Source organism: Chanodichthys erythropterus, chromosome 8 (genome assembly GCF_024489055.1).
Source record: "Chanodichthys erythropterus isolate Z2021 chromosome 8, ASM2448905v1, whole genome shotgun sequence".
Lineage (NCBI taxonomy): Eukaryota > Metazoa > Chordata > Actinopteri > Cypriniformes > Xenocyprididae > Chanodichthys > Chanodichthys erythropterus.
Window position 1 is genome coordinate 42550303 of NC_090228.1, and position 17855 is coordinate 42568157.

The 17855-nt window shown below is 37.3% G+C and overlaps 2 protein-coding genes across 2 annotated transcripts in view; one reads left to right on the top strand and one right to left on the bottom strand.

Annotated features, from left to right (window-relative positions):
• Nucleotides 1-471: 471 nt before the first annotated feature.
• On the bottom strand, nucleotides 472-9380 carry LOC137024997 (gastrula zinc finger protein XlCGF57.1-like). Its single transcript, XM_067392991.1, has 3 exons — nucleotides 9361-9380; nucleotides 7461-7615; nucleotides 472-1770 (listed from the first exon to the last, which is right to left on the bottom strand). The coding sequence occupies exons 2-3, from the start codon at nucleotides 7543-7545 to the stop codon at nucleotides 809-811; spliced, it is 1047 nt and encodes a 348-aa protein (XP_067249092.1). The 5' UTR covers nucleotides 7546-7615; nucleotides 9361-9380; the 3' UTR covers nucleotides 472-808.
• A 2033-nt stretch (nucleotides 9381-11413) lies between these two features.
• LOC137025275 (tripartite motif-containing protein 29-like) overlaps nucleotides 11414-17855 on the top strand; it is a 263844-nt gene continuing 257402 nt past the window's right edge. Inside the window, exons 1-3 of the mRNA XM_067393291.1 lie at nucleotides 11414-11519; nucleotides 12884-13044; nucleotides 13151-13371. Coding sequence (XP_067249392.1) covers nucleotides 11414-11519; nucleotides 12884-13044; nucleotides 13151-13371 — 488 coding nt within the window. The remainder of the gene's footprint in view (nucleotides 11520-12883; nucleotides 13045-13150; nucleotides 13372-17855) is intronic.

The following is a 17855-nucleotide window of genomic DNA, read 5'->3' on the forward strand; positions in this document are numbered from 1 at the left end:
TCCAGAAGAAAGAGTTGATTCTGAACTGCCAAAATGAGGAATTCCACCTATGGTCTTCGTTGGCTGCCTGCGAACAACATCTACTTTGACCCGTCATCAAACACTGCTGGTTCGTGCTGTGTACATGTCAAAAAGACGCTGTTTACTGTGATGCAAAAGCAAATTGTCTTTATATACACTTCCAAAGGATGAGGATGTGAAGAGTCAGTGGATACAACTGCCATAGCAATACAACAGCAATATAACCTTTATTTGTGTTCTCGTCATTTTACTAAGTATTGCTTCTCAAATCTCTGTGAGGTCAATGGGGGATTTGCATAAGTCTTATCCAACTTGCTCCTCTGTATGACAACCAGTAAGTATATATATATATATATAGTTAATGCAGATTTTCTGTCATTCTTACTACTTTGAGTAATGATAAAGAATGGCGCAAGGTTTGTTTTACAAACTTTAATGTTACATCAGTCATTCACGTTAGTGCTCAGCTAACATATGCACCATTATTGATACGGTTAATGATACAGTTTCCACATGTGGACCTCAATAAAATAGAAATATACATCGGTTTGTTGATATACATAACATGTTAATGCAGATGTAGAGAAATTACAGTTGCATCATCTCAATGTATGACAGATTGAGTAAAAACTTCACAAGTCATCCTTGCAATGGAGTTTTGGGTTGAATTACTAGTTCTCTTCAAATGTTTCATCTTCAGACTCGCGCTCGAATTGATATCACCAGTGTTACTGTCCTTACAGTGTGTACAATCATTGAGGATTTAGGAAGCCTCTGGAGCTCAGATTCACATAAACGCCGTTTTCTTTCTGACACGCTCTGGAAATGGTAGACCAATCACAACGCTATTTCCAGCATGAGCTTTCAAATGAACTTTCAGGTCTCTTCGGTATGTGAAACTTATGTTACACTGAAGACACATGAAAGGTTTTTCTCCGGTGTGAAGCCTCATGTGTACTTTAAGGTTTCTTTTTTCTTTGAAACCTTTTCCACACTGTTGGCAGGTGAAAGGCTTCTCTCCAGTGTGAATTCTCAAGTGAACCTCAAGGTTTGAATTGCTCGAGCAAGTCCTTCCACAGTGAGGGCAAATGAAACGCTTCTCTCCAATGTGAGTTATTACGTGATCCTTAAGGAGATCGCCGTCTGTGAAACTCATTCCACACTGATGACATTTCAAACAGCTCTCTCTCTCATGAATCCTCATGTGGCCCTTAAGGTTTAATTTACGTTTGAACCTCTTTCCACACTGATCACATGTGAAAGGTGTTTCTCCAGTGTGAATTCTTATGTGGTCACTAAGTGTTCCTTGATGTGCAAAACTCTTTCCACACTGAGGGCAGATGTAAGGCTTTTCACCAGTGTGAATTCTCATGTGGACTTTAAGGTTTCCTTTTCCACTGAAACTTCTTCCACACTGTTGGCAGGTGTAAGGCTTTTCTCCAGTGTGAGTTTTAATGTGGATATGAAGGTTTCCTTTTCCACTGAAACCTCTTCCACACTGTTGGCAGGTGTAAGGGCTTTCTCCATTGTGAACTTTCATGTGAGCTTTAAGGTTTTCACGTTGGCTGAAACTCTTTTCGCACCGAAAGCAGGTGAAATAACGTCTACCCCGTGTCTTTTGAGCTCTTTTTTGTGAGGAAGTCTTTTCAGTCTGCGAGCAGCTAAGATCGTTTTCCCCAGTTATGAAATCATGTTTCTCTTCCTTTACATCATTCAGATCTTGAATCTCCTCTTTCAGTGGCATCAGATCTAAGGTAAAAATAGATAAATACAAGTTTAAGCCCAGTTTAATTGCACAAAATGACAAATAAATGCATATTTAGAAAGCGCTCCACAAGATATGTTTGTTTATACCATCTGGATACTCCATATTGATCGGGTGAATGCACATTTTAAACAGTTTATCGTACAGGTAAAGTAAATCTATCCCTGTTCTAATGTGCTGCTACATTGTAAAACACACACACACACACAGACAGTATCACACGCAGAGCGCACACACAGAAACATTTTAGTGTAGAAACTTACTGTCAGTGCTGTTCTGTGATTTATCAATAAAATATCTTAAAAAAAAACACTATCTTCACTATTCACTATTTCACTTCACTATTAGTAGAGAAAAATGCCACACAGTTAAGATTAATTCTCCAACACACACAACGGCTCTCTTACTTATGGACTCAAATGTAATTTTACTGTGCTACATTATCCGATTTAGAACTACCAGAAATCTGCAAGAAATATAACAACCCATACACAGAAAGATAGATACAAAAAAAAATTAGATGATATGTAGAAGCAATACCTAGCCAACATCAATGTTTGTTCACAAACTTTAGCCTCTAGTTCAACCCCTATATAATATGATGCTAGATCAAGTCAAAGGAGTGAGATTTTTAGGCTTAAGGTTTGAAAATATACATATTGGGTTAATTTGGTCAAAAGGATCTACATATAACAACAAAACAAACAAATATAAGTATTAAGATCCAAGCTGGGAACATGGAAGAAAAAAAAAACAGCTTTAGTTGGATAATAGAGGATATGGTGAATGAAATAGGTCAGAAGAAATACGAATTCTTGCCTACAGCGATATGGTCATGAATACCATTATGCAGGGCTTAAGTTTTTAATAAATATACTGTTCTGCAGTATCATCAACACAAGACTCATACACTTCATGAGTGCAAAGTTTCATTTTACTAGATCTTAAAAAAAAAGGTAGGTAGGCCTAGCACTTATTCAAACACGCAGTCACACTCTCACTAATGCATTCAAACAAATGTAATCTTATGTAAGCAATAAGGTATGAGAGGCTGTGCTGTATTAGGAATAAGTCATGGCTGAAGGCCGTTGTTAGACACAACGTGAAGCGGAGCACTTATTCATGATACAGCACTAGCCTTGAGTACCTTATTGTTTTTATAAAACGGTTACCACACAATACAAATACTGAAGCCTAAAATATGTATCATTGCAATTTTCATGAAGTAAACTTTTACTAAAAGCCTTCCTTTCCTCCGCAAAAAGTAGTCCCTGACCATGAACAGCAACAGAAGTTACATTATTATGCCATTAGATGGCAGCAAAGGCTGTCTTTATGAGTGTGTCTGTCAGTAGCAAAGACTTTTATATTGAAAAGACTGAATTGTTGTGAACACGGAACAAGACACAACTGACAAATGCTATGACTAGCGCCGTCAGTCATGGGAAAACCCCTTAACTGTTAAAAGGACAAGATATCGCAGCGGACATTTAAACAGATTTTTTAGTATGAACATAGGACTGACCTGAAGGAAAATCCTAAATTGGTGTGCAAAGAGCATGGAGGGGAAATTGTTGCTGCATCACTCTGCTCACATTAAGTGATGGGGAGTCGACTCCAAAAGAGTCGATTCTCAATAGCCCTAGTGTCGGAAATGACTCCAGGACAGGAATAGACTCCCAGTATTAACTCTGTAGACGTGCTGATGTGGCAAAGTGTAAAGAACCCAAGAGGCGACACTCTGATACTTTTTGGGCAACAGTTAATATTTGGCACTCCGGTAGCACGGCCGCCATTATGGGGTGAAAATACTAACTGGACCATATAATCCTTCACATCTTACGCACCCTAAATCGGCAAATTTCACTGCCAAATCAGAAGCGCAAGAGATCATTTTTCATATGAAATCATCAGTAAATTTTATGGCACCTACAGTAAATGTTGTATTGTCTTATATATGTTTTATTTAACCAGTTGTGGAATCCAACCATTCAACCATCTGAGGTAACGTAGTTAGCCTACTTTAGTATTTCCATTTTATGCAACTTTACACATTTAATAATAGTAAATTAATAATTAATAAATTTAAGATCATCATATTTGCAGGGAACACTATATTTCAGACACAGTGGAGCAATTGTAATAATAGTATCATTCCACTATCTGAATTGAAATATATATATATATATATATATATATATATATATATATATATATTGTACGTTTTAATGGACCACACTACAAACATAATGATCATATAATACATGATGCATTGCTGTGTCCGTTATCACATAATTCTCACTTTTGCTTTAACGGACATTAGACAAAAATGCAAAATCAAGCTGTTATATTCATATACAGTGGGTACGGAAAGTATTCAGACCCCCTTAAATTTTTCACTCTTTGTTATATTGCAGCCAATTGCTAAAATCATTTAAGTTCTTTTTTTTCCTCATTAATGTACACACAGCACCCCATTTTGACAAAAAAAAAAACAAAACACAGAATTGTTGACGTTTTTGCAGATTTATTAAAAAAGAAAAACTGAAATATCACATGGTTTTAAGTAGTCATACTCATTTAACTCAGGTGCTGTCCATTTATTCTGATCATCCTTGAGATGGTTCTACACCTTAATTTGAGTCAAGCTGTGTTTGATTATACTGATTGGACTTGATTAGGAAAGCCACACACCTGTCTATATAAGACCTTACAGCTCACAGTGCATGTCAGAGCAAATGAGAATCATGAGGTCAAAGGAACTGCCTGAAGAGCACAGTGGCCTCCATAATATTTAAATGGAAGATGTTTGGGACAACCAGAACCCTTCCTAGAGCTGGCCGTTCGGCCAAACTGAGCTATCGGGGGAGAAGAGCCTTGGTGAGAGAGGTAAAGAAGAACCCAAAGATCACTTTGGCTGAGCTCCAGAGATGCAGTCGGGAGATGGGAGAAAGTTGTAGAAAGTCAACCATCACTGCAGCCCTCCACTAGTCAGGGCTTTATGGTAGAGTGGCTCGACGGAAGCCTCTCCTCAGTGCAAGACACATGAAAGCCTGCATGGAGTTTGTTAAAAAACACCTGAAAGACTCCAAGATGGTGAGAAACAAGATTCTCTGGTCTGATGAGACCAAGATAGAACTTTTTGGCTTTAATTCTAAGCGGTATGTGTGGAGAAAACCAGGCACTGCTCATCACCTGTCCAATACAGTCCCAACAGTGAAGCATGGTGGTGGCAGCATCATGCTGTGGGGGTGCTTTTCAGCTGCAGGGACAGGACGACTGGTTGCAATTGAAGGAAAGATAAATGCGGCCAAGTACAGGGATATCCTGGATGAAAACCTTCTCCAGAGTGCTCAGGCTTTCAGACTGGGTCGAAGGTTTACCTTCCAACAAGACAATGATCCTAAGCATACAGCTAAAATAACGAAGGAGTGTCTTCACAACAACTCCGTGACTGTTCTTGAATGGCCCAACCAGAGCCCTGACTTAAACCCAATTGAGCATCTCTGGAGAGACCTAAAAATGGCCGTCCACCAATGTTTACCATCCAACCTGACAGAACTGGAGAAGATCTGCAAGGAGGAATGGCAGAGGATCCCTAAATCCAGGTGTGAAAAACTTGTTGCATCTTTTCCAAAAAGACTCATGGCTGTATTAGATCAAAAGGGTGCTTCTACTAAATACTGAGCAAAGGGTCTGAATACTTACTGTAGGACCATGTGATATTTGTTTTTCTTTTTTTAATAAATCTGCAAAAATGTCAACAATTCTGTGTTTTTCTGTCAATATGGGGTGCTGTGTGTACATTAATGAGGAAAAAAAAGAACTTAAATGATTTTAGCAAATGGCTGCAAAATAACAGAGTGAAAAAAGTAAGGGGGTCTGAATACTTTAATTACCCACTGTATTTTTTGTCCAACATTCCCAAATTTTCTGATGCATTTCCTTAATTTAATTTCATATGTTGGTATTAATTTAGTGTTTATTAGCTTAATGCTAATACTAGATCTTTTAAAGTATTTTAACCCAAACTGACTGGGTTTCTAGAGCAAAAAAGTTGTGAAAAAAGTGGAAGACTTACACAAAGTCTGTAAAATAAACTGTTAAAAGGATTTGATGATCACTAGTGATAGTATTTTATTGTGTTGTCATCATTCTACTTTTTTTTTTTTTTTTTTTTACAATGGCAAACTTATCAAAAAGATGTAGAACACCCCATCTTTCAGTTGGGTCCAGCTCAACTGTACAATGTTATATTGTATAATGAGATGTTCATCATTGTATCTTCATGCAAATGTTTATTTCAAGACTCTACACATTGTGTATATCCATATGGTGTTTGAATGCCTTATCAAATTAAATAAGAAAATGTTTTTAAGTTAATGAAATGTGCAGTAGAATGTTAATGAAAACCTGTGATCTTAAGATTAATAATAAAATGTACAAATTTGCCATTTTCGACATAGGTGAGGAGTTCACCTCTTTTTGGTAGTGATGTGACATTGTTTATTTCTAAAGTTTCTTTGATGCCGTTATATTTTAACAGGCTTTTGGAGCAGCAGCGTTTCTGTCTTGTCTGATATGTATATGAGAAATTAGACTAAGACTGTAAAATATATAAATAATGCAATTCGATGTATTTATGAAACACAACAATTGTGTTAATAAACCTGTTGCACTCAATTGCAATGTCAGTGCAAAAAAAGGATGTTCCACTTCTGTCTTCAAAATTAGCGTACGGTAGTTTCTATAGAACAACACTGACACTCATAATTTCAAGATATAAATAATGCCAATAAAGACTATAAATAAAAAGTATAGTGCTTCGTGTTGTACATTTTAAAAATTTTAGGAGGAGAAAAAAACATTGAGTGTGTAATAAGAAATGCTGTCTTATATTTTTTAATCCTGACCCTATTAGGTTGTTAAGTCTGACGTCATGCAGCAGTGCTTCCAAGCGGATTAAAAGTAATTTTGATTTAATTTGATTAAAAGTAAATGGAGTCAAGGAGTCGACTCCACAAGTAGTCGGGAATCAAAGTTGACTCCAAAAAACCCGGAATCGAACACCCCTAGCTCACATACTCTGGTTTGAAGGCAGAATTAGTGTTTGACTGCATTTACACAGCAGATCTTGATGATCAATTCAGATATTGTGACTATATCCAATTTTTTGAACAACGTGCTTACATTTCTTTTAAAAGTGACCTGTATCCAATGTCTTCTTTTTACACTGCACTTTACAAAAAACAAACCAAAAATTGAATACGTCACAGATCAATTTCAATAGTACATTCAGTTTAATTTATTGACAGAAACCTTTTTAAATTTCAACAGTTACGTCAGTGATTATGTACACAATGATGCATTTAACGCAAACTAACAAAATGAATACTCTGCTAGTCAACTAGAGATGTTGCATTTGTTATAGGTATGTCTGTACCGCATGGGAGGAAAAAATTGGGTCACTTGAACCATGCTGTGTAAATGCAGCCTTTGTCTGGTCATGTGTTCTCAACATGTCCATCCACATGAGGTGACTTACTCCATGTCAAATAATAGTGCTTTAATTAGGACGACTCGTATGACATTCTTAAAAAATATTCAGTTCTGTATAGCTGGATATTTGAATAAGGATCAAATGACCGAGTTCACCTTTGAGAATGAAACCAACCTGTTTGTGTCTCGGTCTCTTCTTGTTTCACTTCGAATGCTTCTTCAATCTTCATATCTTCACTCTCCACTTTAATAAATGCCATCTTTATGACACGTGGATTTCGTTGCTTCACCAGGAGTTTTTTGTGCGTGTTTGGACACGTTGGTTCACGTCTGTCATGTTTAAGATGAGAATAATTGAGAGGAAGAAAAATAAATCCACACTAAACCTCTGTGTCTCAATCAGTTCCCTATTTTTGTAGTCAGTTAGAGTGAGAGTTAATTACTTAAACATTAGCCAAAAATGCGGCATGGCGTGCTGTAGTTCTGTCTTAACGGAACACTACACTTTTTTGGAAAATAGGCTACTTTTCCAACTCCCCTAGAATTAAACAGCTGAGTTTTCGAATCCATTCAGCCGATATCCGGGTCTGATGGTACCACTTTTAGCATAGCTTAGCATAGTTCATTGAATCTGATTAGACCGTTAGCATCTCACTCAAAAATGACCAAAGAGTTTCAATATTTTTCCTATTTAACACTTGTCTCTCTCTTTAGTTACATCGTGTACTAAGACAGACGAATGAAAAGTTGCGATTTTTTTGCACCTGCTGCACTCATGGTACGGCAGCAAAGTTCCTTGATTATTACGCCAGAATGAGAGTATATAAATAATGTATATTTATAATATATATTTTTTCATAATCCGTCGGTCTTAGTACATGATGTAACTACAGAAGAGTCAAGTTTTAAATAGGAAAAATATTGAAACTCTTTGGTCATTTTTTAATGAGATGCTAACGGTCTAATCAGATTCAATGAACTATGCTAAGCTATGCTAAAAGTGTTACCGCCAGACCCGAAGATAGGCTGAATGGATTTGAAAACGGTAAAACTCAACTGTTTAACTCTAGAGGAGATGGAAAATGAGCCTATTTTCAAAAAAAGTGGAGTGTTACTTTAAGTTTAAGTGCAACACAAAGGTAAGCAAGCGTATTATTGTTGTTAATTTTGTCAACATCAATGAATGACACTGATTTGACTGTCATGGTGTGTGCATGAATGAATGTGAAACACCTGCTAATTACATTTCTTATTCCGATCGCTTATATCGAACTTTTTGCATTTAACTTGTTTTGACTGTTGACATTGAAAATGATGCGTGTGTTTGTTTGTTTTTTTAGGGTTAAATTCATCGGTTAACTTCTTGATGGCTGTTTTGACAATCAGGACATTTTAGTCATATCTGGTAATTCTCTTTATTGCATTTACTCTGATTTGATCCGTTTTCCTGGGAAATGTATGTATATTTATAATATTTTGTCAACATTATTTTGTTTTAAAGAGTTAAAAAATATCTATATCAACCTTGATTGACATGGCAATATTCTATCACATTGTTTTTACAGTTAAAGTTATGGGCGGTTTTTTGTTGGAGTGGGCGGGTTTTGGTGAGGTTTTTGGCTGGAAATCGTCCACCCAATCTGGCAACACTGAGTACAATGGCGAGCGCGTCAAGTATAAACGCTTCGTCCGTTTCGGGGGAAGCGCGCGCAGTCAGGCGATAAGCAAGCTTCACATGTTTGTGTTCGTTAGACTTAGTGATTCGAATCACTGAATCATTTGGTTCAGTTGATTTGAGTTTCCAAAAGCTCAGTTTGTCTATTATTATTGCGCTGTACTCGCATGCTTAATGGTTCGTTAATGGTTAAACATAAAAACGGAACATTCGGTGATACTAATTCCATAGCTCTAATAAAGTTATAAAACAGTCTGCAGGATTTGTATCGATCTAAAAACACTTAGATCGCTATAAAACACAAACCGTTCTCTCTATTTTTAATGTGCATTCGAACATAACAGTCTAACATAAATTAAACGACTTAACAGACTGAGATATAATAATTGTGAACACAAACCTTTCTTCAGCCGAATCACAGGAGAGTGGCGCAGCCTTATGACATCACAATACCAAACCAAAATAAAAGTTTTTTTTAATGTTTTTAAAGTCCCTTATGCTCATCAAATCTGCGATGATTTGTTCACAAAAAAAAGAGGAAAAAACTGTAATATTGATGGATATGAAATGGTCAATATTCATATTCATGCACTTTTATTAATATTCATTTTTAATCATTTATGGCTTATGATTTATCAGTCTTAATTTTGCTTTCATATATTTATGTACTAATACTTTATATATTAATTCTTATCATATTTTCAAGTATTTACTTGTTATTGTACACTTATGGTTATTTTTATTTTATATTTAAGAGAGTATGCTTGTTATGTTCAGTTGTTCTTCAAGTGTTCTAGTGTGACAGGTCACGCTGACACGTTTGTGGTTAGACATTGGACGCCTGCAGAATTAACCATTTGAATTTGAATCTGATCAAAATATTTCTGTTATTTTTCCTGATGACATTTAAAAGGGTACAATTTGCAAAATTCCCCAAAGGGGGTCAAAACAACTTTTTTCTCAATTTTTTTGACATTGGATCAGTAGATGACGTAATGGGTGAAATTAACCTTTTCTTTTAGAACAAAAACATCAATTTGTGTGGGATGTAAATTTCCCTATATGCTCATGGTATAAAGCTGACCGAGTTGATTGATAATTCAGCTTTTTCCCTCCTTTGCTCTCCTTGGCTTCTGCTTCTTGTCTCTTATCTGCAAATGTCTCAATTATTGCTCTTTTTGATCTTCATCTATTAGATACAATACTCTGGATTTTACAATATTCTAAATTTATTATTAACTATTGACTAATACTTTATGATGGTTATTTTACCTTTTGGTTTTATTAAGTATTTTCATTATCGATTAAAGTTTGCGTGTGAGGCTAAATTTAATTGTAATGAATAAATAATTTTTCATCAACTTATATCTACTGCCTGGATCTCATTTTCTCAAGTTTTTCTATCAAATATTGTAATATATTACTACAATTTAAAATAACGTTTTTCTATTTTAATACACTCTAAAAAATGCTGGGTTAAAAACAACCCAAGTTGGGTTGAAAATGGACAAACCCAGCAATTGGGTTGTTTTCACCCAGCGGTTGGGTTAAATGTTTGCCCAACCTGCTGGATAGTTTTATTTAACTCGACTATTGTTTAAAAATTACTGTATTGCTTAATTAAAATTAACCCAAAGTATGTTGGAAATGAACATTTATTAATGTTCAATGAATAATTATTAAACAATAAACATTTATTAAATTGCTTATTAATACATTTATATTAATAAACTATTAAACTATTAATTTTATATTAATAAAATATTAAAGCTTATTAATAAACATTCACCTTTTGCCTATTATTGTTGTCTCTAATTGCATCTGGTTTTTAATTTCCCAACTATTTTGGGTTCATTTTAAGCTAGCCATATAGCAATTTTTAAATAATAGTTGGTTTAAATAAAACTATCCAGCAGGTTGGGCAAACATTTAACCCAACCGCTGGGTTAAAACAACCCAAGTTGGGTTGAAAATGGACAAACCCAGCGATTGGGTTGTTTTTAACCCAGCATTTTTTAGAGTGTATACTTTAAAATATATATTTTTTATTTCTGTGATGCAAAGCAGAATTTTCATCAGCCATTACTCCAGTCTTCAGTGTCACATGATCCTCCAGAAAGCATTGTAATATGGTGATTTGATGCTCAGTTATTATCAATGTTGTACCAGAATTTTTATCGTGAACCGCAAAATTTTACTGATCTTGGTACCAACTACTGAAATTTGCATATAGTTGACCGTAGAGTTGGCCCGGTGGCCTGATGGTTATTCTGGCCTGCCGGCTGCCGCTGTGCTGTCGATCAGACTGACGTGTATGCAACTGCGAATTAATTGACGCACTTATGAATCTACGAATCAGGCGATTGCGGAGTGAAAATGACCCAACATCAGCGAAGCGCTGCATAATTGGCTATATCCAGAGGCAGGCTTTATCTTGAAAAATAGTGCAAAAAATGGAGCGTAAACGCAAAGGAGGAGCAGAGAGGGAACGCATAAAAATGAGAAAAGCCCTGGCCACAGACGCAGCAAGTTGTTGCAAAATCCCAGCCATGTTCGCCGGTAAGGGAACAGGTCTGTCAGAATTACATTTACATAATATTTACCAAAGGTGGGGAAAAAAATCGATCCGTTTGGTTCTCCACACTCGGTTCGGCACGCGCTCGGACCGCTGTTCAACTTAAATCTGACGAAGCATCTGTAATATGGTTTAATATAAATAACACGTAAAACAATCAGGGTTCAGTTAATATATGTTTCTGTTGATGGATGAACATTCTGGGTTCCCAGACATTACAACAACAGTGATGAAAAAAATTAAATAAAACCGTGGACAAACCATTCACTCTTGTTAAATACGAACACTGTATCAGTGCATTCTCTTAAAGTGACAGTCTTTATATTAATTGAACAGCAACAACGAAGAAATCACTCACTGCTCTTGATTAAAATGCTTTTGTAACTTTAATAAAGAATAATCTTTAATGTATAGTCCAAAATGCAATGCTGTTTTACATTATTACTTTATTCAATTTCTGTACCTAAAAACTAATGCCAGACCTCCCTAAAAAAAAACTGAAGTCAGTTTATTTTATTTGTATCTTTAATCTATTATATTTAATTGTGCTGTTTTTGTAGTTAGAATATTCTAAATAATATGAGAACATATATATATATATATATATATATATATATATATATATATATATATATATATATTTGAAAGTATAGATTTTCCATAAATATAGCAACAACGGTACCGAAACCGTGACTCTAAAACTATGAAACAAACCGAACCGTTTGTTTTGTGTTTGTGTTGTTTTTGTTTGTGTTTCTGATACTTTTGATATACTTGAGTTGAGCATTGGAAATATATAAAATATAAATATTTTAACATGTGAATATGTATCTTTTATTATCCCTTCTTAAAATGTGTAAGCCAATTTTATATTTGTCTTTGGTGTGGTATAGATGGTCTATTCCTAGTGAGTTTTTGAGGGTTTATTTATTTATCCATTCATATTATGAATGGTAGTCTACCTGTTACATCAACTAACAGGGTTACCCTATAAGTTTAGCAGGCTGGTGGACACATGAATTTGGTGGTGGTGACTGCAGCAGCAGAGGTGGCCTGGGGTGGAGTCAAATTCCCGGCCTGATTTACTGTCCCAGTCCGCCACTGATGATACATAGTTATCTTTGAAGGTTATCAGTATCTGCAACACTAACGTTAAAAGTACTTTCTGGAATGGTGATGGCCTGTGTGTCATTCTCATATTCACCAACAAAGTCAATGCCAGAGTCTCCTATGTTGGATGCTATAAAGACAAGTTTTGACTCAATAATCTTACCAGAATTCCATTATACCAGTGGACTCATTGCACCCTCTGTTCTCAGACTGTGATTGTCTGACAAATTCATCACAGGACTGTTGAATTCTCCCAAGAAAGACAGAGCAAAGACCATAAGTGCATCTCGTTATCTGGGTGTAGAATGTCCACATATTTCACGTACTGAAACAGCTGCCTATAAAAGTTTGATACAACCCAGTTCACATCCCTCCAGAATCGCTCAATCCTTTGGTTATGTACACTTCTCCCCACAATAAAACTTCCTCCGTCTGTGCCTCTTCTTTCTATCATGTATTGTGTAACATATACATTATCCTGACCTGTCTCCCTGTACTCTTAAAGGCAAACCAAATTCAGAGAGCACGTACTGCTTTAGGTAAAATCACCATTCTGGCTGAAATGGTGGAGAAACTGAAGAAGATTAAACTTCCTGCTGACTGTTACGCTGGAGCTGGAGATGTGCAGTGTGACATCTGTACTGGAAGAAAACTCAAAGCCATCAAGTCCTGCCTTGTGTGTCTGAACTCTTACTGTCAGAATCACCTTGAACAACATGAGAGTTTGTTTAAAGGAAAGAGACACAATCTGACTGAAGCCACTGGACGACTGCAGGAGATGATCTGCCAGAAACACAAGATCCTTGAGGTTTTCTGCTGCACTGATCAGAAGTGTATATGTGTGCTGTGTATGGATGAACATAAAAACCACGACACTGTATCAGCTGCAGCACAGAGGACAGAGAAATAGGTATGAACTTTAAACTAGACATTGATTAAATAATGTCAGCACATTTACGCTTCATGTTCAATCATAATCTCATTTCAGGAAACTAAGAATTTGTGGTTTGAACTTTTGAACTTTCCATGCTTGGTATTTAAGTGCTCACCATCAATATTTGATTCATATCAGCTGTTCACATGATGATTTTGTGGTAGTATTACTGTCACTGTTATTAGACCAGTGTTGCCAGAAAGGGCAATTTTGAATGTGATTGTGTGGGTAAAAATGGGTTTGTGCAGGTGGACAAAATTTGGGCTAGATTGGGGTCAGTTTGGTGGTTTTTCAAACATCTAAATTTTATGTCTACATGGTTAACAAACAAAACTCAAGTTTGTTTGTATTTCATAAAATCAGTCATTTTGACGTTACTAAACACAGACCCACTGCAGAGTCAGCTGGCGTTGGTGTTGATGTTGCCGACGAGCACGTGCTTTTAGCCAATCAGTGATCAGCAGGTAGGCGTGATCATTCATGACTGACAGGTTTTAGCGTGATAACTTATAGCTGTATATTCAAGTTATCACTATTCCAAAGTGGGATATATACAGTAAGTTGTATCAGTAGGAAAGAGTGGGAGAGTGACTGGACTCTCAAAACGTGGATTACACCTGTGGTGCGAGATGACTCGAAGGCTCTTTATAAATATAGCTAACTCTGAGATCACAGTTGAATGACTTAATTGAAATTGAATATGGGATAATTCCTTTCCATCATCTTGTAAACACTGATCAGGACATCTTCAACTTTTAAACTGTCTAGACTGCACTCTACCCATCCCAGACAGCTGCTAAAGAGGTTTGAATCAATGATTAATCAGTTTTGGCCGTTCTGCGTTATGTTCTACAATATGTACTTCACGAAAGACGTACTAGTTCTGTTTTAAGTTGAAGGGTTAGATCACTCCAAAATGAAATTTCTGTCATTACTTACTCACCCTCATTTATTTCCAAACCTGTAAGACCTTTCATCTTCGGAACAAAAATTACAATATTTTTTTAAATTCCCCATAAAAAGCAACGAAATTACCATCATTCAAGGTCCAGAAAGTTACTAAATACATTGTGAAATTAGTCCACGTGACTACAGTGGTTCAACCTTAATGTTATGAAGTGACAAGAATACTTTTTTTGTGCAAAAACAACACAAAAATTATGACTTTATTCAACAATATCTTCTCTTCCCTGTCAGTCTCCTACGCTGTTTCTGCAGTGAATGTTGTGCAGGCTTCCGTGTTCACATCCACCTCCTGCATCAGTATCACACACATGCATCGTGTTGCTCAAGTGAACAACGTTCTGACGTAAACAGGGAAGCGCTGTACAGCGTTCACTGCTTCAACTGCGTACGAGACTGTTAAGGACTGATTGTAAAGACTATATAAGTCCTAACCTACAAAGGATTGATTACTGTGTTGCTTTGGACTTTAATGGTTCTCTGTATTAATATTTTATGGAATTGTAATGTCTATCTGCCATGTACAATTAGGGGCCGGGGTGTAAGAGCCATTATATGGCATGTTTGTTGTAATTCCATTTTTTGACACTGGATGCAGTATGGGTCTAACTTTCAAATGCAAAAGAAGGATTGCTCCTAAACAAACCAGTGAGTTGGAATCTATGCTGCAGGAACTCTCAGCAGCTCCGCTCAAACCCTTACAATGGTTGGAGCTCCTGAGAACCTTCCTAGTCCCTAAACTGGTACACTCTTTGGTTCTGGGAGTCCGTTTGGTTTGGGTTCAGCTGTCTGTTCCTGGCTCCGCCTCCCAAAAGATACTCCGCTGACCTTCATGCATGCCCATATCAATTCTGGGGGGCTGAACATACATGCCTATCCACATCTATTTTGCACAGTTCCAAGATTACAAAGCTGCTGAACAGTAGCTATACAATGGATCAAGCTTTGCAACAACTCCCATCGTTTAAGAGAGCCTTAAACTCTGCAAATAGACTGTGCAGGATTGGGGACGATCTTCGTGACATCTTCATCTGAAGCAAAACTAGCCTGGACCAACCTGCTATCGCAATCGGTAGATGGGAATGACCTGACTCTTCTGGATATTGACGCAGACAGCAATCTGTGGCTAAAGTACCCAGAAAGAGTGTTCCCAAGTCTGCACATGTGGAATCCAATTACGTGGAGGAGTCCTCTTGACGAAAGCAAGAAAGGCGAGAGGAAGGAACCTGGCCCAGGCAGACAGATGTAGGGGTGGATGTCAGGCAAAGGAAACTTTAAATAATGTCCTCCAGATTTGTGAAGTAACACACAACGGAAGATGCGCTCGTCATAACAGAGTCGTCAAGAGGCTGGAAGTAAACCTGAAAAGAGAAGCCCAGAGGACCCTGTTCGAGTCCATCATCCCCACTGTTCACTCATTTATCAAACCGGACCTCGTTGTGGGAAAGGGGAACACTACGTTCATAATAGACATATCAATTGTGGCAGGTCACAGGATGGAAGAGTCTTGGAGACTTAAAACAAGGAAATACAGCACCCCAGAAAACACAACATCAATCCAGAACTGGAAAGAGATCACAACATCCCTGAAATATCTCCAAGTTATTATTTTGTACAAATGCCTGATGTACAGTCCGTCTGGGAGAGGGCTCAGGTCTTTCGGACATGAGACATTTTAGACCTGTGCCTTTTGACCATTCCTGGCTCCATTAAATCCTTTGACGCATATATGCATGGCACTTGACTATATGTGATAATGTTCTCCTCGGCGAAAATGACTCTTAGTGATGATTATCCTTTAGAATTCCCCAATTAGCATCCCTTTGGATGCATTTGACTAGTAGGCGAGGGACAGCCAGGGAACCCTCAAGTCATTTACATTTAGTCATTTAGCAGACGCTTTTATCCAAAGCTTATCCAAATGAGAATAGTAGAATTAATCAAAACAACATGAGAACAACAGTACGTAAGTGCTGTGTGAAGTCACAGTTATGACAGTAACGTGCTCGTAGCAAGGAATTTTTTATTTTATTTTTTAAATACAAAAATAGATGGAAGAATAGAAATCAAGGTAAGTGCTACTATTACTGGGTCAAGTGCTGACGAAAAAGATACGTCTTTAGCATTTTTTTGAAAATGGCTAGAGACTCAGCTGCTCGGATAGAGCGTGGTAGGTCATTCCACCAGCCAGGAACAGACCCGGAGAAGGTCCGTGAGAGTGATTTTGTGTCCCTTTGTGATGGCACCACAATGCGCCGTTCACTTGCAGAACGCAAGTTTCTGGAGGGTGCATAGGTCTGAAGTAGTGAGTTAAGGTATAGCGGTGCAGAGCCAGCGGTCGTTCTGTAGGCAAACATCAGAGCCTTGAATTGGATGCAAGCAGCTACTGGCAGCCAATGCAGACTAATGAAGAGAAGAGTGACGTGCGCTCTCTTCGGTTCGTTGAAGACCAGTCTTGCTGCAGCATTCTGGATCAGTTGTAGAGGCTTGACAGTGCATGCTGGAAGGCCAGTCAAGAGAGCATTACAATTGTCCAGTCTGGATAGAACAAGAGCTTGGACAAGAATCTGTGTGGAATGCTCCAATAGGAAGGGTCTAATCTTCCTGATGTTGTACAAGGCAAATCTGCAGGACCGGGCTGTTGTCACAACATGATCTGTGGTTGACAACCCAAGTTGAATTGAAAGGTTATGATGAAGTGTTGGGTTGGCACCAACTGCAAGCAGTTCTGTCTTTGCAAGGTCGAGTTGAAGGTAGAAATGGCTGTCAGGCAGGCTGCGATGCGACCAGCAACCGTCGGATCATCTGGTTGGAATGAGAGGTAGAGTTGTGTGTCATCAGCATAACAGTGATAGGAGAAACCACAATCCTGAATGACAGATCCTAGTGATGACATGTAGATGGAGAAGAGAAGTCACCACTCGGGTGCATATGTGACTACTCACTTGATAACCTTATTGCTGTACAATAGCCAGAGAGTAAGAGAAGGTGTGTAATAGAGGGAAACACAGCAATTTTTGACCTTGTCTAGAGCTGAACGTGGAAGCAAGCTGATAGAATTTAATTTTAGCTTGGACATCAAAACTGAGTTTAATAGAACATCTAGGAGCTTTGTGATAAATAAACTTAATAAAAATAGTATAAGGGATGGAAATAATCTCATTCTCTGTAGAGAAAGCTGCTTACATGTAGGCTATACACAAGGAAAGTAACCATGAAGACTTAGAATTAAATAAACCCAAACACAGCTTTTGACACAGCTAATCATCACATATACTTGTCACTTGCTTTCTGTTAATCAGTGTTTATGAAT